A 20,883-nucleotide genomic window follows, 5' to 3' on the forward strand; every position below is an offset into this window, starting at 1 on the left:
ATAAGGTGGATACATACTGATTTAAAGACTGTGTTTCAAAGAGTAGTTTCAATGTTTCACTGGCAAACTGGGAGAGAGTATCTATTGAGATCCCACAGGGGTCTGATACTAGTCAATATTTTCATTAATGACTTGGATAATAAAGTCAAGAGTATGCTTATGAAATTTGTGGATGACACCACGCTGGGAGAGGTTCCAAGCATTTCAGAGGATGGGGTTAGAATTCAAAACAACCTTGACAAATTGGAGTATTGGTCTAAAATCAACAAGATGAGATTCAATAGGACAAATACAAAGTACTACACTTAGGAAGGAAAAAGCAAATACACAACTACAGAATGGGGAATAATTAGCTAGGGTGTAGTTCTGCTGAAAAAGTATGTGATAGCTATAGAAGATCACAAATTGAATATGAGCCAACAGTGTGATTGCAGTTGCAAAAAAGGCTAATATTCTGGGATGTATGCCAGGCATGTGGCATGTAGTAACTGTGCCTCTTTACTCAGCACTGGTGGGGTTTCAACTGGAGTTCTGTGTCCAGTTCTGCATACTACACTTTAGGAAAGATATGTACAAACTGGAGAGACTCCAGAGAAAAGCCAAAAAAAAACCCCTGATAAAAGATTTAGAAAACTTAAGGAAAGGTTAAAAAACAGGGCATGTTTAGTCTTGAGAAAAGAGCGGGGGGGGAGATATGATAACAGTCTTTAAATATGTTAAGGGCAGTTATAAAGAGGACTTGATCAATTGGTTCTCCATGTCCACTGAAGGTAGGACAAGAAGTAATTGTCTAAATCTGCAACAAGGGAGATTTAAATAGATATTAGGCAAAGCTTTCAACTATAAGGATAGTTAAGCACTGGAATAGGCTTCCAGGGGAGGTTGTGGAATCTCCCTCATTGGAGGTTTTTTAAGAAACAGACAAACACCAGTCAGGAATGGTTATAGGTATATTTGCTCCTGCCTCTGTGTAGAAGGCTTGGCGGGATAAACTCTGAAGGCTGTAAATAACCTTACAGTATTCCCCAGACTCTCACACACATAGACACACAAATATACGTAAAAGTATTTAAAAATCCAGCATCAAGACTGTAAACACACCAAAATTCCCAGACAGGTAATTCCCCTTTACCATACGACACTGGATCATGGACAACCATGTCTCACAATCATAAAGATATACATTCCCTTATTATAAAAATCAAAAACACAGTATGTATGTTATGTAACATTTTGGCATCAAATATAAAAGTACCAAGAGCATACTGTAGTGTGTCTCTCTTGTTTTTGTTGTTCTTTCTTTACTCAACAATTTTCTTGCCTTCTCTCTGCCTCTCAGTATATTTCAGATTCACTTTCAGTTAATTTTTCGTTTCTCCTTTCCCCTCCCCCAAATCTATTCCTCCAGCCTTCCCTTTTCTTTCCTCTTTTTCTACATTCCTGGGCACTCCTTGCCCCTTCCCTCTCTTTACTGTCCTATTTCCTCCTCTCCCCATTGGTCTCCTTCCACTCAAAGTCTCACCCTTTTCCTGCAGATTCTGTCCTCTTTCTCCAGTTCCCCACTGCAGACATCTGCCTTTATGTCTCAATCTTTTCCTTCCATATGGAGACTCAACAAACATACAAATTGGGAGGGAGGAGGCAAGAAAAGGAGAAGGGGGTTGCTAGTGTGTCTTTGTCAATGTGCATGTAGAAGTGATCTCTCCAAGAATGATGGACCTGGTCATTCCAGCAGGGCATCAGGTCTATTAATCCATATGGGACATTGATTGGGATTGCATATGGAGATCTGTAGACTACAAGTCATTTTAGGTTATTTTTTGTCCCTCACCTCAAATATCATAGGCACATATTCAAAGGTTTTTATTTCTGGACTGGGGCATCTTCTGTGTTTAGAGGGAAAGAGGATTGCTGCTCCACCTCCTATTTTATTTTTCTAGCTCATTTTGGGATCTTTGTGTATGGAGTAAGCTAAGGTAAAATAGGGTCAGAGGTAGCATCCAACGCAGGTCAGTTCAGAGGTCTCATCCAATATCAAATTGTGAGTGGGGCGATGTGACAGAGTGCTAGGTACAAAGACCTGAGTCAGCACTCTTCACAGCAGCCCCAATCAGGCAAAGCAGATTGGAGCTGACTATGCAAGTCTGTGCCTAATTTGTGGGCGGGGCAAAGCAGAGAGGCCAGTTAAACCCTCAGCCAAGAGACCACAAATAGGCACAGGAAAGAAGAGCACGGGGAGGGGGGGGGGTGGAGCAGGCAGTAAAAGGGAAAGAGACATCGCTCTCCTCTGCTTGGGAAAGGTCTTAGGTATGCTGTGAAGGTGGTGGGATGCAACTGTAAAATAAACTGCACAGGGTGTTGAACCAGCAAAAGGGTCTCCATGTAATTTGTGGACTGAGACATAGGCTGGACCAAGGTGGCCCTGATACAGGCTAGTTTTGTACACTGCCAAACATGCACTCATCATCCAGAGCAGTGTTTCCCAAACTTGGGACGCCACTTGTTCAGGGAAAGCCCCTGGCAGGCCGGGCCAGTTTGGTTACCTGCCGTGTCTGCAGGTTCAGCCGATCGCAGCTCCTACTGGCCGCAGTTTGCTGTTTTAGGCCAATGGGGGCTGCGGGAAGTGGCGGCCGGTACGTCCCTCGGCCCGCACTGCTTCCCACTGCCCCCATTGGCCTGCAGCGGCGAACCTGGGCCAGGGGGAGCTGCGATTGGCCCGGCCCGCCAGGGGCTTTCCCTGAACAAGCGGCATCCCAAGTTGGGGAAACACTGGTCTAGAAGTTGAGGCTGTTATCCTCTCTCCCTCTCTCTATGTAGGCCATGAATGAGGGTGCTGGTAAAGGGGTTGACTTCATGTGCTTAGTTGAAGGAATGATGCTATGTGTGGCATCCTTGATTGAGGTCTGTTCATCCCAATGACAATTTGGGTTTAGGATGATGAGGGATAACTGGATCTGAAGTCCCTTGAAGGGGCTGAACTTCCTACTCGCCAAATTCTAGGAGTCTGGCACTGTTGTGCTTTCCTCCAATAAGTTAGCATGGTGGTCTCTGTAAGGCAGAAATTGGTTAGAAGACTGCAGGAGTAATAGATTGGGGGGTGTGAGTGTAGGAGAGACAATTGTAATTGGTTGGTTGGCTGTTTTGGGGACGGAAGGGCAGGTGCCCTGGTGCCATCTATTTGAGGCTTTCAGCTACTAGCATGTAGTTTCCAGTTATCACTCCAGCCCTCCCACAAGATTTCTTATCCCCACCCCGGTGGATCTTCCTGCTTCCCAGCATCTCACTTTCAGTGGCTCCTCCACCCCGCCCCCATAGATTTCCCCTTTACCTCCTACCCCACTCACCCTTTGGAGAGCATTCTCTGTTTTTCATCCTCTCCTCTGCCCCCCATCCCGGTCACTGGAAATTTAAGCAGGGTGAAAGGGTGTCAAGGCAGCCTCCTCCTGAGCCTCCTCCAATTCCCACTGTGCAGTGTGAACCTGTGTATCCTGACTCTTTAAATCTGTAAGTAGGAATAGGGGCTGAGAAGGTCTGCAGTAGCATTAGGGATAATACAGTTGTACTAACATTCCTTGTTCAGTGTTAGAAGAAAACCTGACTCTTCCTGTGAGCCTTTATCATTGTCGCATGATCTGCTGCTATGAAGCATGGGTTGGAAGAGGAGCTGCTTGGGAGAAGTGGCGAAGCAGCTGCATGGGACAGAGACACAGTGGCTGCTACAGCACAGCTGCCTCTAGTGACAACAACACAAAATACATGGATTTCTCTGTCCTGCTTTGCACTGAACCAGACCCCGCTACTTCGAAAGGCTGTGAAGACTAAATGTCCCGTTCTGCTTCTCTGTACTGTCTAACGTACACCGGTTTTCTTCTTTTCAAGTGTACCCATAAGTATTTTTCTGTGACTCTGTCATCCCAGGAGGTAACATTGGGTCTTAGGCCCTGGTCAGCATCTGTCAAAACCAATAAGATTTGCAGGGCTCTGCCCTCCCCACATCAGCAGAGTCAACATACTGACCTTGCAATGAGCATTGTGATTTTGGGCACTGGTGACTGAAGAGCTCCCTGTATATTCTTGGTATTCCCTCTGATCTTATATATCAGTGTCATTGACCCACTTCTCTTCTGTTTCGTTTGCACCACAGCTACGGGTGTGATTCTCAGCTCACGTACACGTAGTGCCGCTAGCTCTCTTCTGAGCTAACACGAGTATAAATAGTCGTGTTGCCGCAATACCACAGGGAGCAGCAGCACTGAGGGTGAACCCACCTGAAACCCTATGGATACGTCTCAGCCTGGCTAAGCCTTGCCACCGCTGCCTGTGCTACTGCAGCTACACTACGATTTAGAGTCACACTAGCTCTTAGTGAGCTAGTGCCAGCATATGTATATAAGCTGGGAATCACACCTCTGGCTCATAGCATACACGGAGTCTTTACATTAAGTAAATAAAAAGAGTGTATATATCTAGGTAGATTGATTTAATGGTCATTAGGCACCTGTCTCTTCCCCAGATTCGTTTCCCTGTTAGATTTAACTCTTTTTTCATCTTTTTGACCGTTTTGTTTTTCTAACAGTTTTCAGCTTCCACAAGCCCCGGAGAAGCCCCAGTTGTATTTTCTGGTTGGCATACTGCGAGTTAAAGATGAATTTTGCCACCAAACTAACTTTGGACATGTCCTTTACTTTTGGTAGTGAGACACATTGGTTTTTAGCTTCCATACACCTGACTTCGTTAGGCAAACTTTCTCAGGTTTCAGGACTGAAACCCTGGCCCCGTTGTAGCAATGGCAAAACTCACCAGGGCAGGGACCATCTGTATGTATAGTGCCTAGCATAAGAGGGCCCCTGAACTGCAAAGCTTTTCAGTTGGATACATTAATTGAACAAATAGATTCCAATTGTATATTGACTTAATTGGTGCCAACTGCAAGCATTCAAAAATCATGTCAAGCCCCCAAAATCATCTGATTGTCTTGAAAATCACGAGAGATTTTTATTTGAGATCTTTTTATTTACCTTTTGTTTTTGGGTTCACATTTAGGGTTCACATTTACAAGATTTTTTTTCCAAAGCAGGAATTCTAAAAACTTCCCTTTTTAAAAAATGAAAGCTGAGATTACTTATCTAACCAACGATTCCAGGAGCTGGAGCTTTCAGAAAAGTACCAAATATCATGAGACTCATTGGGAGAGTTGGCAACATGGTTTGTACTAGAGGGATTTTGCCTGAAGCACTACTATTTAGGGGGCATGTACCTTGGTGGCAGAGTGGTAGACGGTGGAAGTACCACTATTGGGAAGCACTAAGTTGTAAAATCATGTCACGCAGCTGTTCCTCGTTGTTTTCGGATGGTGTAATTTTGTCCCTGAAGTATGAATTGTGAGAAACAGAGTTTTAGAGAATGACAATATCTAAAACTGCAGGAGGGGATCATAAGTGCAGCCACATACAAAATTTGTGGATGACCAGTTGCATTCAGGAGATTGAGTGGGACATCAATGGGACAGTACAAAGTTGGCATGATATTTCCCTGTGAACCTTTACCATAGGTTGTTCTCTAATGAGAAAAATTAGACAACAAGAGTAAAATTCTTCATGGAAAACTGAGGGCAGAATGATGGTTTTAGCCCAGTGATGGTTTTCATGTCAGCATGCATGATGATTATTTATTTCAAATTAAATGGAATATTGAGGCAAATTCTGATCCCACTGAGGACTTTGGGAGATTTTTCCCATTGATTTCAGTGGGGTCAGAAATTTAGCTTTTTATGACTACAGCCACAAAAGATGGTTCATATATTAGTGAGACCCTATCCAAACCTCATCTTCAGTGTGGTTTTAGTGGTATAACTGAAGGTATTATTTTGCTCCATTGTGTCATTTTTTGTTTTGCATTCTTATTCCACCACCACTTGTTTCATTTCATTCAAATTACTGATTGCAAGAAGAACTAAGAAGCACTTGGGCATTATTGTCTTAAACATAGCTGCATTTGAAATAATAATTATCCCACTTCTTCACTGTCCAAACACCATTGTACTTTAGATGCACTCTTAAAATTTGATCATGTTGTGACACAAATGAGGAGAAAAATTAGCAGCTACACAATATATGTAAATTGAGTAACTGACAATATCTCCACACACAAAAACGTTTGGGTGATCTTGCATGATTCTAGTGTCTGTTTTCCCGGGGGGGGGGGGGGAAGCAGCAGTACCTTAGTTAGTTAAATAATGCAATTAAAACTCCCTTTGTAGTGTCTAAATATTGTTGCCTTTACTAGCAATGTTATAAGATACAAAATACATCTCCCTTTTTTCCTCCTTATTCTTCATTCTGTAGCCTTGATTTTATCCCTTTTTTTCTGTCTCTCTATCACCATTATATTTTCTTTTATTTGGAAAGTTGGAAGCATTTCCCAGTAAAGTGGATGTCAATAGCACACTGCATGAATCACCTTTTAAGAAGTATAAATCACAGTAGCTGTCCTCCTTCTCAGCCTCATTCAAAACTGAAAATATCGCTTCTACAGCACACCCTGTTTCTAACAGCCTGCACTTGAGTCATTACGTTCTGCTCCTAAAGTCGATGCCCCTATTAATAGCAGAGGAATATTATTCAACTGCGTGACTGGGTACCCTAATAAAGACAGTAAACTTAAACAGAGCACTAACTGTACGCACTCTAACTGTCTTTTTCACCTTTCGCATCATTCTTTTTTTTCTTTGATTCCACCACCCTCATGGAGATGCTTCTCTCATAGCCCAAGGTACAGGTAAAGAGTTAATTCCAGGAGCTGAACTCTTAGTTTGTCCAACGAGAACAGCATGGATACAGTTAAAAAAAACACCGTACAAGCCCTGCGATTTAGTTATTTTCATTCTGAACATATAGAGAACCTATACAAATACAGACTGACATCCCTCACAGCTGGAAATTTATTAAATACTATTTTGTTTGATTTGCTTTCAGCCTGAGCAGCCATCATCAAACAAATGGCAGTTGGATAAATGGCTAAATAAAGTTAATCCTCACAAAACATCTATTCTTAACCAAAATGATAACCATGGACTGGAGAGCAATCAGTATTACAGCAGAATAAAGGAGGAAGGACAGGAGTGTGAGAAAATACCAGCTATTTGCCAAACTGACCTTAGAGACAAGGAAATTAAGAACCCCAGCAAAGAGGAGTTGAGGCCTAGAACTGCTAATAAAGCACCAGGAAATAAAGGAGGGAAGCAGAAATCACCTCCTACGGCTGCTGCTGTTTCTGGAGACAGCGGCCCTCAGAGAAGGACGACTTGTAAAAAACAGCCAAGAAGAACAGAGAGGACCTCTGGTGGGGATGCCTTGAACTGCCATACATCTGAGGATCTCACTTTGAGCCAAGTATTTTTGGAAAATAACATCTGTGAACAACCTAAAGCCAGGCCCTGCAACAACAGAACTGGGCACAGAAAAGAGCTCCGCTCTGTCGCTGCATGTGAAAAGAGACGTACCAGAGGGCCAAGCAAAACTGCACCCAAATCCAAGGAATTTATTGAGACAGAGTCTTCGTCTTCATCATCTTCCTCAGATTCAGATTCAGAATCCGAACAAGAGGAATATCATCTGCCCAAACTTCAAACGGTGGCCTCTGCTTCAGGTGGAAGTGACCAGAGGTTGAAGGACTCCTTGAGTAGTAACACCAACAAAACTAACAGCAGCTGCAGTGCCTTTGGCTCCATTAATGCCAGGACTAGTAATGATATAGCAAAGGAGCTGGAGGAACAGTTTTATACTCTAGTTCCTTTTGGCAGGAATGAGCTCCTGTCTCCTCTGAAAGACAGTGATGAGGTAAAATCACTGTGGGTCAAAATTGATTTGACTCTTTTGTCCAGAATTCCAGAGCATTTGCCTGAGGAGCCACTGGCAATGAGCACTGGAGCAAAAGAAGAAGCCAGCCTTCAGCAGAATAATTGTACTTACCCACCATCAGAAAAGGTTGTGCCAAAATCTAGAAGGAAACGCAAGGTAAGCTGTATGGGGTTTCTTTGGTTTTGGAGGGGATGCCGGGGAAAGTTGCATGGCATATTTTGTGTCTTCCTATCTATCATCTAATCTATGTAATCATCTATTTCTTGTATATGATCTGTTTACCCAAACAGTATAATATGTGTAACAATAATATCCTATTTGAATTCGAATTTTGAAGCAATGTTTCATCATCACTCACTCCCCTACCATGGGTGACTTTGAACAAACAACAGTCGTTCAAGGAACAGGAGGGAAAAAAACATTGAAAAGCAAAACTAAAATTTCTAGCCAGCAGGGGACAAAGATGCCATAGCCCATAGTGCATTTTCAGTTGACACATTGTCATTCCCTTCTCATGAAAATAGTACCCTTTATTAGTGTTTTTTGCAAAACTTGGACATGTGAAGATGATGCCTAAATCAGGAAATGAATTTTATGCAGCTGTGTAATCAAAGCCAATATCATGTCTTCATTATGAGTGTGTTGGAGAAGGAAGGTAGAGACAGCGCCTATGTCATCTCAAGATGTTAGCAAAGGGCCCAATCCTGCAAATGCTCTGCATACAGCTATTCTGCTGACATCAGCGGGAGCTTAATTTATGTAAATTCATGATCCTTTGGGCCGACAACTTTTCTCAGTTACATCAGTGCAATCCAGTTTAACTCAGTAGGGTTGCACAGGTATAACTGAGTCCAGAATTTAGCTCAATGTCTGTTCTGCATCCACAGATGCCATCTCTAGCAACCATTGCACTTGCCAGCACTGTTCCCTCTAAGCTCTGCGCATGTGTGCGCACACAGATCCTAAACCCCGCGTACACAGCGAAACACTGCGCGCCCAAAAAATGAAATACTACATCGAAGCCAGGTTGAAATATCATTTACGGGTGACTTTTGACATTGTTCGCCCACCATCTATCAACACAGCCAGATTCTACTAGCTGGCAAGGGGGGAAGGGGGAAAGGAGGTTAAATTTCCTTTTTCTAAGTATTTAAAAATGACATTTATAAAATAACATGGTGTAAAGCTATTATTATCACAAATTGCAAATTAAAACTTTAAATGTATAAGCATTTTACTCACTTGGGCGCATTTGCCTCATGGCGCACAAATTTGAACTCTGCTTCAAAAAGTTGCACAGAAGAAATTTTTTGTGCACACGGCCTGTCAAAAATTAGAGGGAACATTGCTAGCCAGTCCCTTTGTGAAGATCTGACCCCAGGAACCATTCTGAACACAGCTCAGACATCATACAGAGACCCACTGAGCTTCTCCTGTTTCAGAGGAATGTCTGCATTTCATAGAGTATGCATTGCCCAGGAAGTAGCATGCAGTAATAATGGGAGCGTGACCAGGAATGGTCAAAGAGTAGCAGAAGCAAAAGCTTCTGTATGTACATAGCTGTGCCACTATGACATAGGAAGGGTAAATGTGATATTGCCATGTTGTATACCCAACAGAAGACAGGAAGGCACGATGAAAAAGCAGAATAAACAGCGTAAGACAAGGAAACAGCATTTCACCAATTACAGATGAATGTCATAAGGGTAGAGCAGGCAAAGTGGCATAAACAGAAACAGGCTTAACCACTGCAACTACCACCATTCCCCTAAAAACATGGGTCAACTAGAGACACGACCACAAAGCACGTACTAAGGATGTAGGATGATCATCATTCCTAATGAATGAGAGCCAAGCTATAGACACAATAATAATGCCTTAAAAGCAGCCCTGATTGTAATGTGTAAACAGACAGAATGCTGTTGCCATGCAGCAAAGCAATGAATGAAGCCCACCCAAAGAGTAACAGGAGGAACTCAATCGCTCTTGGAGATTGGATGGGTGCTAACAATGGAAATGGCTATGGAGTTCATAGGAAGGAGGGGAAAGCACTAACAGTGTCTGGGGGGATCCTAGGAAGGAGAGAGATAGTAGGACTTATGAAACAGTGACAAGGGACATGGGATCCATGGAAGAAAGTAGGAGAGAGAAAGGAATAGAGTGAAAGGAAACCAGGTGTGGGTTTGAGGAAGAGATGTAGAGGAAATGGACAAAAATGAGGACATAAAAAGATAATGTCTAGAGATGCAAGGAGAGAAATGGTTAAAAAAATTGTCACATTTTCTTTCCTACTCCTTTGCTTGCAGGTTGTCTGTTAAGATTTTAAGCATTTCAGGACAGTGAACTATCTTGCTGCATGTCTGTATAGTCTGTGGACTATATAAATAAAATTAAATAATAATAGTTAATACCGGGATACACCAGAATACAGGCCTTAATTTCCTGTAATACCCAGCAATCATTTGCTTCCGTATGTGGAACTTGTGTCACCTATAAAATTCAATAGATGATCATTTTTCTCATCATTCAGTATGAAAATGAAGAAGAGGACAGGGAGATCAAGAAGACTCATTTAGAGCGAGAGTGTTCTTCACGATTAATTGCCTCTGCCCTAGGTATTTCAACAGCAAATCATTGCAACAGGAATGAACATAGGTATGCATTTTCCTTGTTATTTAAAATTCAGTCTCTGAATCATAATGCAATGTGTTGTTTGGCATTTGATGGAATATTTTTTTAATTATCACATTTTATGTGTAAAAATTATCCTTATGCATTTTCTCTCTTTTTTTGGTGTAGTGAATGAGTTAGCTGCTCCTGACATAATTGTACTTTTTTTTTTGTTCTGTTAAATAAAGAAGTTGTGAGTTCCAAGTGTTTGGATCCTGGATTATATAATTATAGCAACAACAGAAGGATAAACTGAGACATTACAGTATTCCTAGGCATTATGTTCCAGGCATCAGTTCAACTAGGGTTACCAGCCTTAGTCCTTTTTACCTCCACCACATTGTTATGAGTTTCAGAATTAGAGCTTGCTTATATACCTCAGTTTAAATACAATAATTAATCTATGTACTCGGAGGACAAAGTGAAGAAAAGTTCTTGAATTGGTGCCTGGAATTCTCAACTCTTGCATACATTAAGGCCCAGACAATCTAAAGATTATAGGTAAGTTATTTTCCATACTATTTGGTATGTTTAGGACACACAAATTTGTGTGACTATAAAGACAGCCAAATTTCCAAAGGATACAAAGCATGGAATGAGTGATGAAAATCCACCAATCTGTTTGCAGAGATTTGTGCAGCCGCCATACTAGCAATCAGTCATCTCAATCATGCCCGGTTTCTTCAGAGATTGCCAGCAAGCAATTTGAGTCATGTATCTTCTTAGAGTTCAATTGCATGTTGCTTAGTACATGCAGGTCATTGATATATTTTAAAAAATCATTTTTCATTATATTTTAAAGTGCAAGTGCAAAGAGGTACCTTGTAATTTATATAACGTCTAATATTCAACAATCATTAGTATTTCTTGTATTTGTTTATGTGTAGGTATTTCTCTTCTTTTATCACTGTAGGAACTGAACAACTCTTATTTATAATATTAAACAAATGCAAAGGAACAATCTCAAACATGTTTTGCATATTCAAAAATATACATTCAGCTTCTCTGTCATCCTATAACTCAGATATGTTACATAAAGTAAAAATATCACATGTAGTAGTATATTTTATTGTGGTTGATTGGATGCATGTATACTATTCCATGTATGCTATTAGCAAAGTATCCTACATTTTACATCACATACATTCTCAAAATGATTGTCGTAGTCTGACATGTTTAGCATTGTTTGAGCCAGTTTTTTCCTGGGGTTAATTCTCCACCTTCTAAAAGTGCTGTGTGTCACATGTAATGCATGCAAGGTTTTCAATAGCAATTGTATATTGAAAAGACAACAAATAAGTTCTTAAATGCTCCCTTCCCCTCACTCCCCAATTCTCTTTTCCCTCCCCTCCCTCCAAGGTATTTCTATGGCTTCTATTACCATAGCATCTCCCAATCATTAATGTATTTATCCTCACAACATCCCTGTGAGGTAGGGCAGTGTTGTTATCCTCATTTTACAGATGGGGAACTGAGGCACAGCGAGACTGTGTGACGTGTCCAAGGTCATACAGTAACTCATACAGCAGAGAACTGAATGCAGGTCATCCTGAGTTCCATGCTAGTACCCTAACCACTTGACCATCCTTCCTAGTGCTGTTGCACTTCAAAGCAGATGTAGCTTCTTCAAGCTACTTTAGCCTCACCCCCTGATAATGATGTATGAACCCAGCTGACCAGGGCAAAGCGTCCATTTGAAAAAAGGAAATAAAGTTGGAGCATCAGCAAGGGGCTCCTAAATATTCAAAATTATCAATAAAATCATTGTTTTTCTTACCAAAAAATCACTATTGACATTTGCTCACCTTGACTCTTTCATAAGAAGTATAAGCCATTGAAAAAAAAATTCCTTCAGCCACACTTTAAAAGTACTGCCTTATGAGCCCATGAAGGTCTAAAAAGTTATAATAGTGAGCTATGGTTTCTGCCACCTCAAGTTTTTAAAGACTCGTAAGATAAATGAACAATTGTTTGGGAGCTAAATGTTTAATTAGTTCTGTTCTCTGAAATGAAGTGGTAAAACAAAGTGTATTTTGTATCATATTCACTTTTGCAAGGACATTCAGGGTGTCGTTTCTGATACTGTATCTATAAAGAAGTGAGAAATGTCCTTACAAAGGAATAGGCTGGATTGAAGAGAATGTGGCAGGGAAACATATTGTATTAACAGGTTTCAGAGTAGCAGCCGTGTTAGTCTGTATCCGCAAAAAGAAAAGGAGGACTTGTGGCACCTTAGAGACTAACAAATTTAGTTGAGCATAAGCTTTCGTGAGCTACAGCTTGAAGTGAGCTGTAACTCATGAAACCTTATGCTCAACTAAATTTGTTAATCTCTATGGTGCCACAAGGCCTCCTTTTCATATTGTATTAAAATATTCTGTCTACTCTTAATCACAAATTTAGGCTCAATGCAAAGTTATCTCTCTTTAAAAAATGTACACTCTATGTGTTGCTTTAATTTTTCATTTAAGTATCTTCTTCAAATTAGCACATGAAAAGTTTCTTTACAGTGTATTGATACTGTTGCCATCTGTTGCTATCTGTGGCTTCTCTAAAAAAATGGCTTCTCTAACATAGCTTTCGCTTTTAGAAGATGCAGCAGTAGACACTTCCTTGTTTCCTTTGTGAGAATACTTTTCTTTGTCTATTACACTAGCACATATTTCTTTGTCTTCAGAACCTGCACCAAATTACCGTAAACTGAATGACCAAGGCCTGATCATTGAATTCAGAGACATCCCAATCGTCTTCTAGCACATTCCCTGTTTAATTCATATATGGTTTTATTGCTATGGCTTTAAATTATCACATGTTATTATGAAATAGGACTCTATAACCTAAACTTACACTTTACAGCCTCATCGCCTTCTCCAAGTAACCCTTAAAAGACAGTGAGGAATTGCCCATTTATCTCCTTATTTTTTCAAGTACTTTGACAGGGACTTTATAGTAACCCCAGAATGACAATTTACCCTGGAGGGAAAGAGAAGAAACCTGATCCAAATTTGTAAATGAATTCTTGGTCCTGATACTATAAAGTTGTTTCCAGACATCAGTAAACTTCATCCTGCCAGCAGATTTTAAATTCAAAGTTCTGATAATATATAAAACATTTACCTTTCTCAAAGCCAGCTTTGTGACACTCCATTACTGTAATTTCCATTTCCAGCTTGGCGATACCAATAAATAAAAATGAGAAAATGCTTCGGTCTCCTGTCTCACCCCTCTCTGATGCATCAAAACACAAATACTCCAATGATGATTTAACTTCTTCCAGTAGACCTAATGGCAGCAGTCTATTATCTTCCATGTCCTCCAGCAAAAAACATAAGAGTGAAATCCAGCCACAGCTACATCCTGCAGACTGCAATGTAAGTTTATGTTGTTGATCATAGTATAAAACCCAGCTGATTTTTCTTCTCACTGTATCTTCTGTATCTTCTCTTTCTGTATCACTGCTCATACAGCCCTTGATATTTCTGCAGAATATCATGGAAAGGAACATAATAATGAATGTCCCATTAAGTAAGATTTTTCCATTGGGGAAATGGTAAGACATAACAGGATTAAAAATTACCTGAAAAATAGGAGGTGGAAGGAAATCCACAGAGCAGGTAAGTACACAACCAAGGTTTGCAAAAAGTAAAGAACAGGCAAAAAGTAAGGAATTTCATGTTTTGCAACTCAGATGTCCGTAAACAAAAAAGTTGTACAAGAAAAACATGCTGCTGATCTTGGCATTCTGAACTGAAATTGTGTGTGTTTGCATGCCTGAAATCGTTTTCCTCATAAATATATTTCCAATAAATGTACAGACCTGTGCATGAAATGACAGAGGTGGCAAAATAGACAAGAGCTGCAATCCTGCCTTTCTTGAATAATTAGATTCCTGAAACAGGAGTCTTAGGAGTAAAAGAAATGCAAAATCAGCCCAATGAACAGTAGAACTTCTAAACTAGGAAGCTCAACCCAATATTTCCTCTGTGGAGAAAACCAGTGCAAACCCTGAAGCTCCACATACAGGGAACAATAAAGAGTGCTACTCTTGCTGCATCATTCTTCCCCTTCCATCAAAGGCTCCTCCTCAGAGTTGAGGATCTGTGCATAGGAAAGGGGAATGGGCACTCTCCATATATTCCCCAATACTGCCCCAAAATTAATAATAATCATGGACTCGATAATAGCTTTGGGGCACACCTGTTCCATTTTTGGAACATCTCTGGTAGGCGAAGTGGGTCTGTGGTAGTGTGGCACCCAGGTAGCTGTGTTGCCATGCAGTCAAGAGGCACCTGTTGGGGGCTAATGATGGATTAGAGAAACAGGGCCTTCATGTGGATGGTCCCTAGAGATCTGCAGCCTTTTGAGGACACAAAATTGGTCGGTTTTGTGAGCAGAGCTTAATCTCAGCATTTCCCTCTTCAGCAGTGAAATGATCCATGGGAAACTACATGAGGATTCCTGTTGCATGATCTTTTCCTGCATAAAGAACAAGGTTTTAGCCATTATACATTCCATGAAAAGGAAGAAGAAATAAGAGAAAGTATTGAATATTTTCACCAAATATATTCTTTATTATTATTCATGTCTTGATGCATTACAGCAGGGGCAGGCAAACTTTTTGGCCTGAGGGCTGCATCGGGTTTCAGAAATTGTATGGAGGGCCAGTCAGGGGTGGCTGTGCCTTCCCAAACAGCCAGGCGTGGACTGGTGACTGCCCCCCATTCCCAGGACTCCTGCCCCATCCAACCCCCCTGTTCCCTATTGGCCCCCCCGGGGCCCCTGCCCCGTCCCCTCCCCTGTTCCCTGTCGCCTGACCTCCTCCAGAACCCCGCCCCTGACTGCACCCCGCTGCCCCATCCAACCCCCTCCCTCCTTTCTGACTGCCCCGCCAGGACCCCTGCCCCCATTCAACCCCCCCATTCCCCGCACTCTGACCGCCCTGACCCCTGACTACCACCCCGAACTCCCCTGCCCTCTATCCAACCTTCCGCTCCCTGCCCCCTTACTGCACTGCCTGGAGCACTGGTGGCTGGCGGCGCTACAGCTGCGCCGCCCGGCTGGAGCCAGCCATGCCACCATGCAGCACAAAGCACCGGGTCAGACCGAGCTGTGCAGCTGCACTGCCCCAGGAGCTCGCAGCCCTGCTGCCCAGAGCATTGTGCTGGCGGTGCAGAGACCTGAGGCTGCGGGGGAGGGAGCTAGCTTCCCAGGCCAGGAGCTCAGGGGCCGGGCAGGAGGAGCCCACGTGCCATAGTTTGCCCACCTCTGCATTACAGGCTTCAAGAGCCTACATCTCACAGCAGGAAACTAAACTTTAGCCCAAGCCCCTCAAGTCACTTCTGCTCAGGGGCAACTGGCCTGTTCCAAAAAGGCAGATTTGGGGGGAAGAAAGGAGGGTAATGAGGTGGGGAGAAAAAGTAAATATTTCTGATCTAACTTGGAGATGTTTTGTCTTAAATATGTTGTTCTAAATTAGGTAAGTGTTTCTAGAGTCTCTCACAGTTAATAAAAAGAAATAAATATATAAATAAATAAATAAAAATTAAGTATTTGAAAAATAGGCTATATACAAGGCCTAGAAAAGGCATTTTTAATATGTTGGACTGACCAATTTCTCTTCCATTATGAAGTAAATGTACATTTTTAAACACCTAAGTTTAGAGGCTGGTTTATGAACTCATTTAGAGTTATAATTATTTGATATCTGGAAAATAATTTAAAATCCTTCAAAGATAAATGTGTTGGAAATTAGAAATAAAAAGTGATTGCTCTATGATCCACACCCTTAGCTAATGCATTCCATTCTGATTTTCTACATAGCCTGGAAATGCTCCATTTGGTCAACATTTTAATAATCCTTATAATAAAATTCTTATGTATCTGGTTATTCATCTGAAAACTATCCCACTGAACTGATCTGGATGTCCCATACAGAAGTTGAGAGCTCATGAACTGTAAATGTCAAGGTTGGTTTTGTTTTAGCAAATCTGCCCATCTGGTGCCTAGCTGCCATGACCAAGTGATCGTGTGGATTACTTACAGAGAATGCTAGGCAGTAAGTGGTGGTTAGATCATGGAGCTTTTTGTTGAGATCTTCATTCCATTTTCTTCTTTTGTCTGAAGCAGAAGGAATTTTATTCTGTTGCAATTACTGTCAAATAAGAGTAACAACCCAATTGGTTGGTTCCAAATTGGTGGAAAGTTACAGCAACAAAACAAAAACCCCAAACAGTTTGGACATTGAAACGTGGCTTGACATGCAGAATAACCACAGCTGGTCTATGATTTAATAACTACACTCATTGTGTTATGGCCTTTCAGCTAGTGACTAATAATTCTGTTCTGTTTCTTCTGCATATCACCTGAAACTCTAAAGCCCTTTACATATAACTATGCGCAATATCTGTGAATTTGTGGCTATCAGTGACAAGCTAGTTATGTGTACTCCCTGTTGAAATAGTGAGTACACTAACTTGCAATTTACAGCACAATGCAGACAGATTTTCATAGTTTATTAGTTGCTATTTCTAACTCAGTGGTCAATTTCTCAATGTGTTCTGTATTGTTTGTTGTCTAGAAAGCAGTTCACATCAATTCAGAAAGTGTTCTCTGCAACAAGCCACACTCCCAAACAGAGCCTTGGCCATCTTTATCCAGAGCACACAAAGACTGCAGAAGAACAAAGCTCATCTTTGATGATATGTAAGTACAGATGCCTTTTTTTTTAAAAAGCAATTTAAGTGTGAATGTTTTTTTATGAAATAAAAATAAATCTTGCCCAACAGGAGCTCAGACATGGCCAATGCCATCATAGTAAGATATATTTTCAGCACATTACATTGTAAATTGAACAAATTCCTGTTATTGTTACTGCAAGTTACACATCTAATTCTCCAAACACATCTACTTCTCCAAACATTGAACTAGGACTGTACACCATCAAGTTTGCTAAGAGGTCATTTTGTTTTGTTTCTTGAGCCTGAAATATATTTGTATCCAGAGGTTGTGTTCTTTCATTTTGTTTTTTAACAAGATCACTTGCTATTTATAGTCACAGCGAGGAAAAATGAGGAATTGTGCTGGTTTTGGTATTGTAAAGCCAAAACCAAAGGCATTTGACCCTGTTTATTAAAATCCCCCATCCCTCCTAATAGTTCAGCGGATTTTTTAAAATGGCTCCAGTTTGCAGTCATCTCTCATTTAAAGGATTTAAAATTGCTTCTCCATTTTTCAAGGTACTTTACCGTGTTATGTATCAAAATAAAGCTTAAATTCCCATTGGTTCAAATAGACATGTTGCCTTATAATGACCTGATCTTCGTACATTTACCTTTCTGAATATGAGGGGTGTGATTCTGTGTAAAGTGCAGCCGCCTCCCCAGACTGCTTTTCCCTGGGAAACAGCTCATCAGTATGGATTAGAAGACAAAATGCAATCAGAAACAGTTAAATACAACTGTTGTACCTCAGTCTGATTCCTCCTCAACCTGCTGATAAGAAACAGTGTTTTTTCCAGAATGCTGTCACAGGAGCTAAAACTGCTTTTTTCACTATCTCTATCAACTCAGAGGCTTTTATTACTTGCTTCTTCCATTATGATACATGTGAGATTTCTGACAGACATCTGCAATAAAACTGCTTAACCTTTTCAGAGAGAGAAATACAATAAAAACTGTTCCTGTGTAGTGCCTTCCATGCAGTGTGCCCCTAAGCATAAAAAAATTAAAGCAATCTAAAAAGCTGATGAATCTTGCCCATATGCTCAGGGTTTAGCTGATCGCCATATTTGGGGTCGGGAAGGAATTTTCCTCCAGGGCAGATTGGAGAGGCCCTGGAGGTTTTTCGCCTTCCTCTGTAGCATGGGGCACGGGTCACTTGAGAGAGGATTCTCTGCTCCTTGAAGTCTTTAAACCATGATTTGAGGACTTCAATAGCTCAGACATAGGTGAGGTTTTCGTAGGAGTGGGTGGGTGAGATTCTGTGGCCTGCGTTGTGCAGGAGGTCGGACTAGATGATCAGAATGGTCCCTTCTGACCTTAGTATGTATGAACTATGAGCTGAATTAGATAAACAACAAAAATCAAATATATCTTAATTTTGTGCTTACAAATAGTACAATAGGCAGTTGCTATTTCTAAGTAAAGGATTTCTACGCCTATCATCTTAGTCCTTTGTTTATGTACCACCAGAAACCCTTGACCTTGGATCCCAAATTGGTATGTATGGAGGTCACTAAAATGTGGTGGATTAGACTGATTGCAAATGTCAAAATCAACAAAATTGACTCACACATCAGAAAGATCAAATTAAAAATGGCAAACAGAATTTTTCAGATTCCTATGGTACCATATCATGGGATTTGAAGAAATGCAGTACATAAATTTGAACCTACTGTAGTACCCCTAATGACAACATTTGCCCCAAAATTATGTCCAGATAAAATTTCATCTGTTAAAGCACAAAACTCTGAATTACAGTAATCCAGCCTTGGATTATACTGTCTGTTTTAATCAGAGATCATAGTATGAAGAGACTAAATCCCACATATCTGATTTAAAAAAACCACTCTCATTTGTTTTAACCACTCAAGAACTCTTACTTTGTTCCCAACTTGTTTTCTTCAGATCACTGAAAACAGTTGTATCTAATGATAAATTGGATCACAAGTAGGTCAGTGAAAAGTATCTTGTTTAGCAGAGTACCTATTGTGGATACTGTATTTGCATAAAATAAAGTATTTAAAATGGCAAGCAAAATCCTGCTTTCCATGGTTTTCCTGCATGTTCTGAATACGCTTCAAGATATGCTCTAGGAATTACTTCGGGAAGTTCTGTGGCCTGTGTTATTCAGGAGGTCAGACTAAATAATCACAATGGTCCCTTCTGGCCTTGGACTCTATGAATCTGACACATCAGGCATACAAGTGACATATAAAGGATATATGGGATTACTCTTTTCCAGTTTGTGTACTTCCGTTAGATGTACAGGATTTTTTAGCCATTTGAGACTTATACTACTGTATAAAGAAAGAGAATTTTAGAGGCTGTGTAATAACATTGAGGGTATGTCTATACTGCAATGTAAGCCATGGGTTAGTGGGACTCAAGTCAGCTGACCTGTGTTAGAGAACCTGAGGTTTGAGTATCTATATTAATTCTCAACCCTATGTTAAGAATTTTCTAGTCTGGGCTTGAAACAGTGAGGGCTCTGGCGGCCACACTGTGGCGAGCACACAGACTCGAGTCAAACCAACCATATCTCAAACTCCCAAAATGTGGCTGTTCTAGACCTTTGCTTGTGGTACACTGTGGGAAAGGTTTTCTGCCCACCCTGCACATTACAGGAAGTTTGAACAGCCTGCCAGCACAGCCTGCCAAGCAACATGGAGGAGGCCCCCTTTTCAAGAAGTTCTCTTGCTTGTGTTTTCACTCCTGTGTCAGGAAATGGGCAGAGCTTCCATGACACACAGGTGGACATTTTGACGACGTTTTCTTACCCAGGAAAGGCACCTGAGAGCGTTTTGGCTGGAGCAGGAGAAGGACAAGAAAGCAGAAGAGGGAAGACTTCCCAGCGGCTGATGCTGCTCATTACACTCTCTATAGCCTCTGATGCTCCCTGCATAAACCAGCGCTTCTGGCACAGGACCACAAGCACAGGCTGGTGGGATCACACTGTCATGCAGACCTGGGATGACCAGCAGTGGATCCAGAACTTTCACATGAAGAAAGCTTACATTTTTAGAGTTCTGAGTAGCTTGTCTTAGCCCTCCAGGGTAAAGACACACGCATGAGGCACGTTGGAGATGCCCACAGACATGTTTGGATGCCAGTGGCATCAATGCTGTCTGCATTACTGTAGCTTGGTGTACTCTGCACAATCTTTGAAGCCAGAGGTGAGCCATTTCCCCCCAATGGACCTATGAGAAGCAAGGGGCTATTGAATCAGTACACTCAGCCAGCAAGTGCAGCTACCACAGCTGGAGCTGGATGCACCTGGGCAACAGGGATGCTTTGTGCTCCCACATTATGGACTTGCATGGTCCCATGGAAGAGGAAGACTAGTACTTCTGTGAATGTGCTTGTGGGGGTTGAGGCTATTTGATTTTGGGGGGGTGTCTGCTAGGGAGAGATAGGGGCTTGATTGTCATGCAAGGTAGTTATGAATGATATGACAACTTACAAAAAGAGTGGGATGATTCACAGTATGGATTCATATAAGGAAGTGATTGAAGATTGCAGTATGTACTTCCTCATTGTTCTTGATCATTGGTTTAGCTTGATTATTTCAATACTGGATTGTATGATGAGGTGCAGGGATAGCAATAAACTTTCCTGATGACATAAAAAATTTTATT

The 20,883-nt window shown here is 41.3% G+C and overlaps 1 protein-coding gene across 1 annotated transcript in view; it reads left to right on the forward strand.

Annotated features, from left to right (window-relative positions):
• The window catches only part of AFF3 (AF4/FMR2 family member 3), a 446,656-nt gene that overhangs the window by 382,902 nt on the left and 42,871 nt on the right, over positions 1-20,883 (forward strand). Inside the window, 4 exon segments of the mRNA XM_038411042.2 lie at positions 6,975-8,015; positions 10,390-10,514; positions 13,699-13,900; positions 17,107-17,231. Of these exon segments, the coding sequence (XP_038266970.1) occupies positions 6,975-8,015; positions 10,390-10,514; positions 13,699-13,900; positions 17,107-17,231 (1,493 nt within the window).

Source organism: Dermochelys coriacea, chromosome 1, assembly GCF_009764565.3.
Source record: "Dermochelys coriacea isolate rDerCor1 chromosome 1, rDerCor1.pri.v4, whole genome shotgun sequence".
In the NCBI taxonomy this organism is placed as follows: Eukaryota; Metazoa; Chordata; order Testudines; family Dermochelyidae; genus Dermochelys; species Dermochelys coriacea.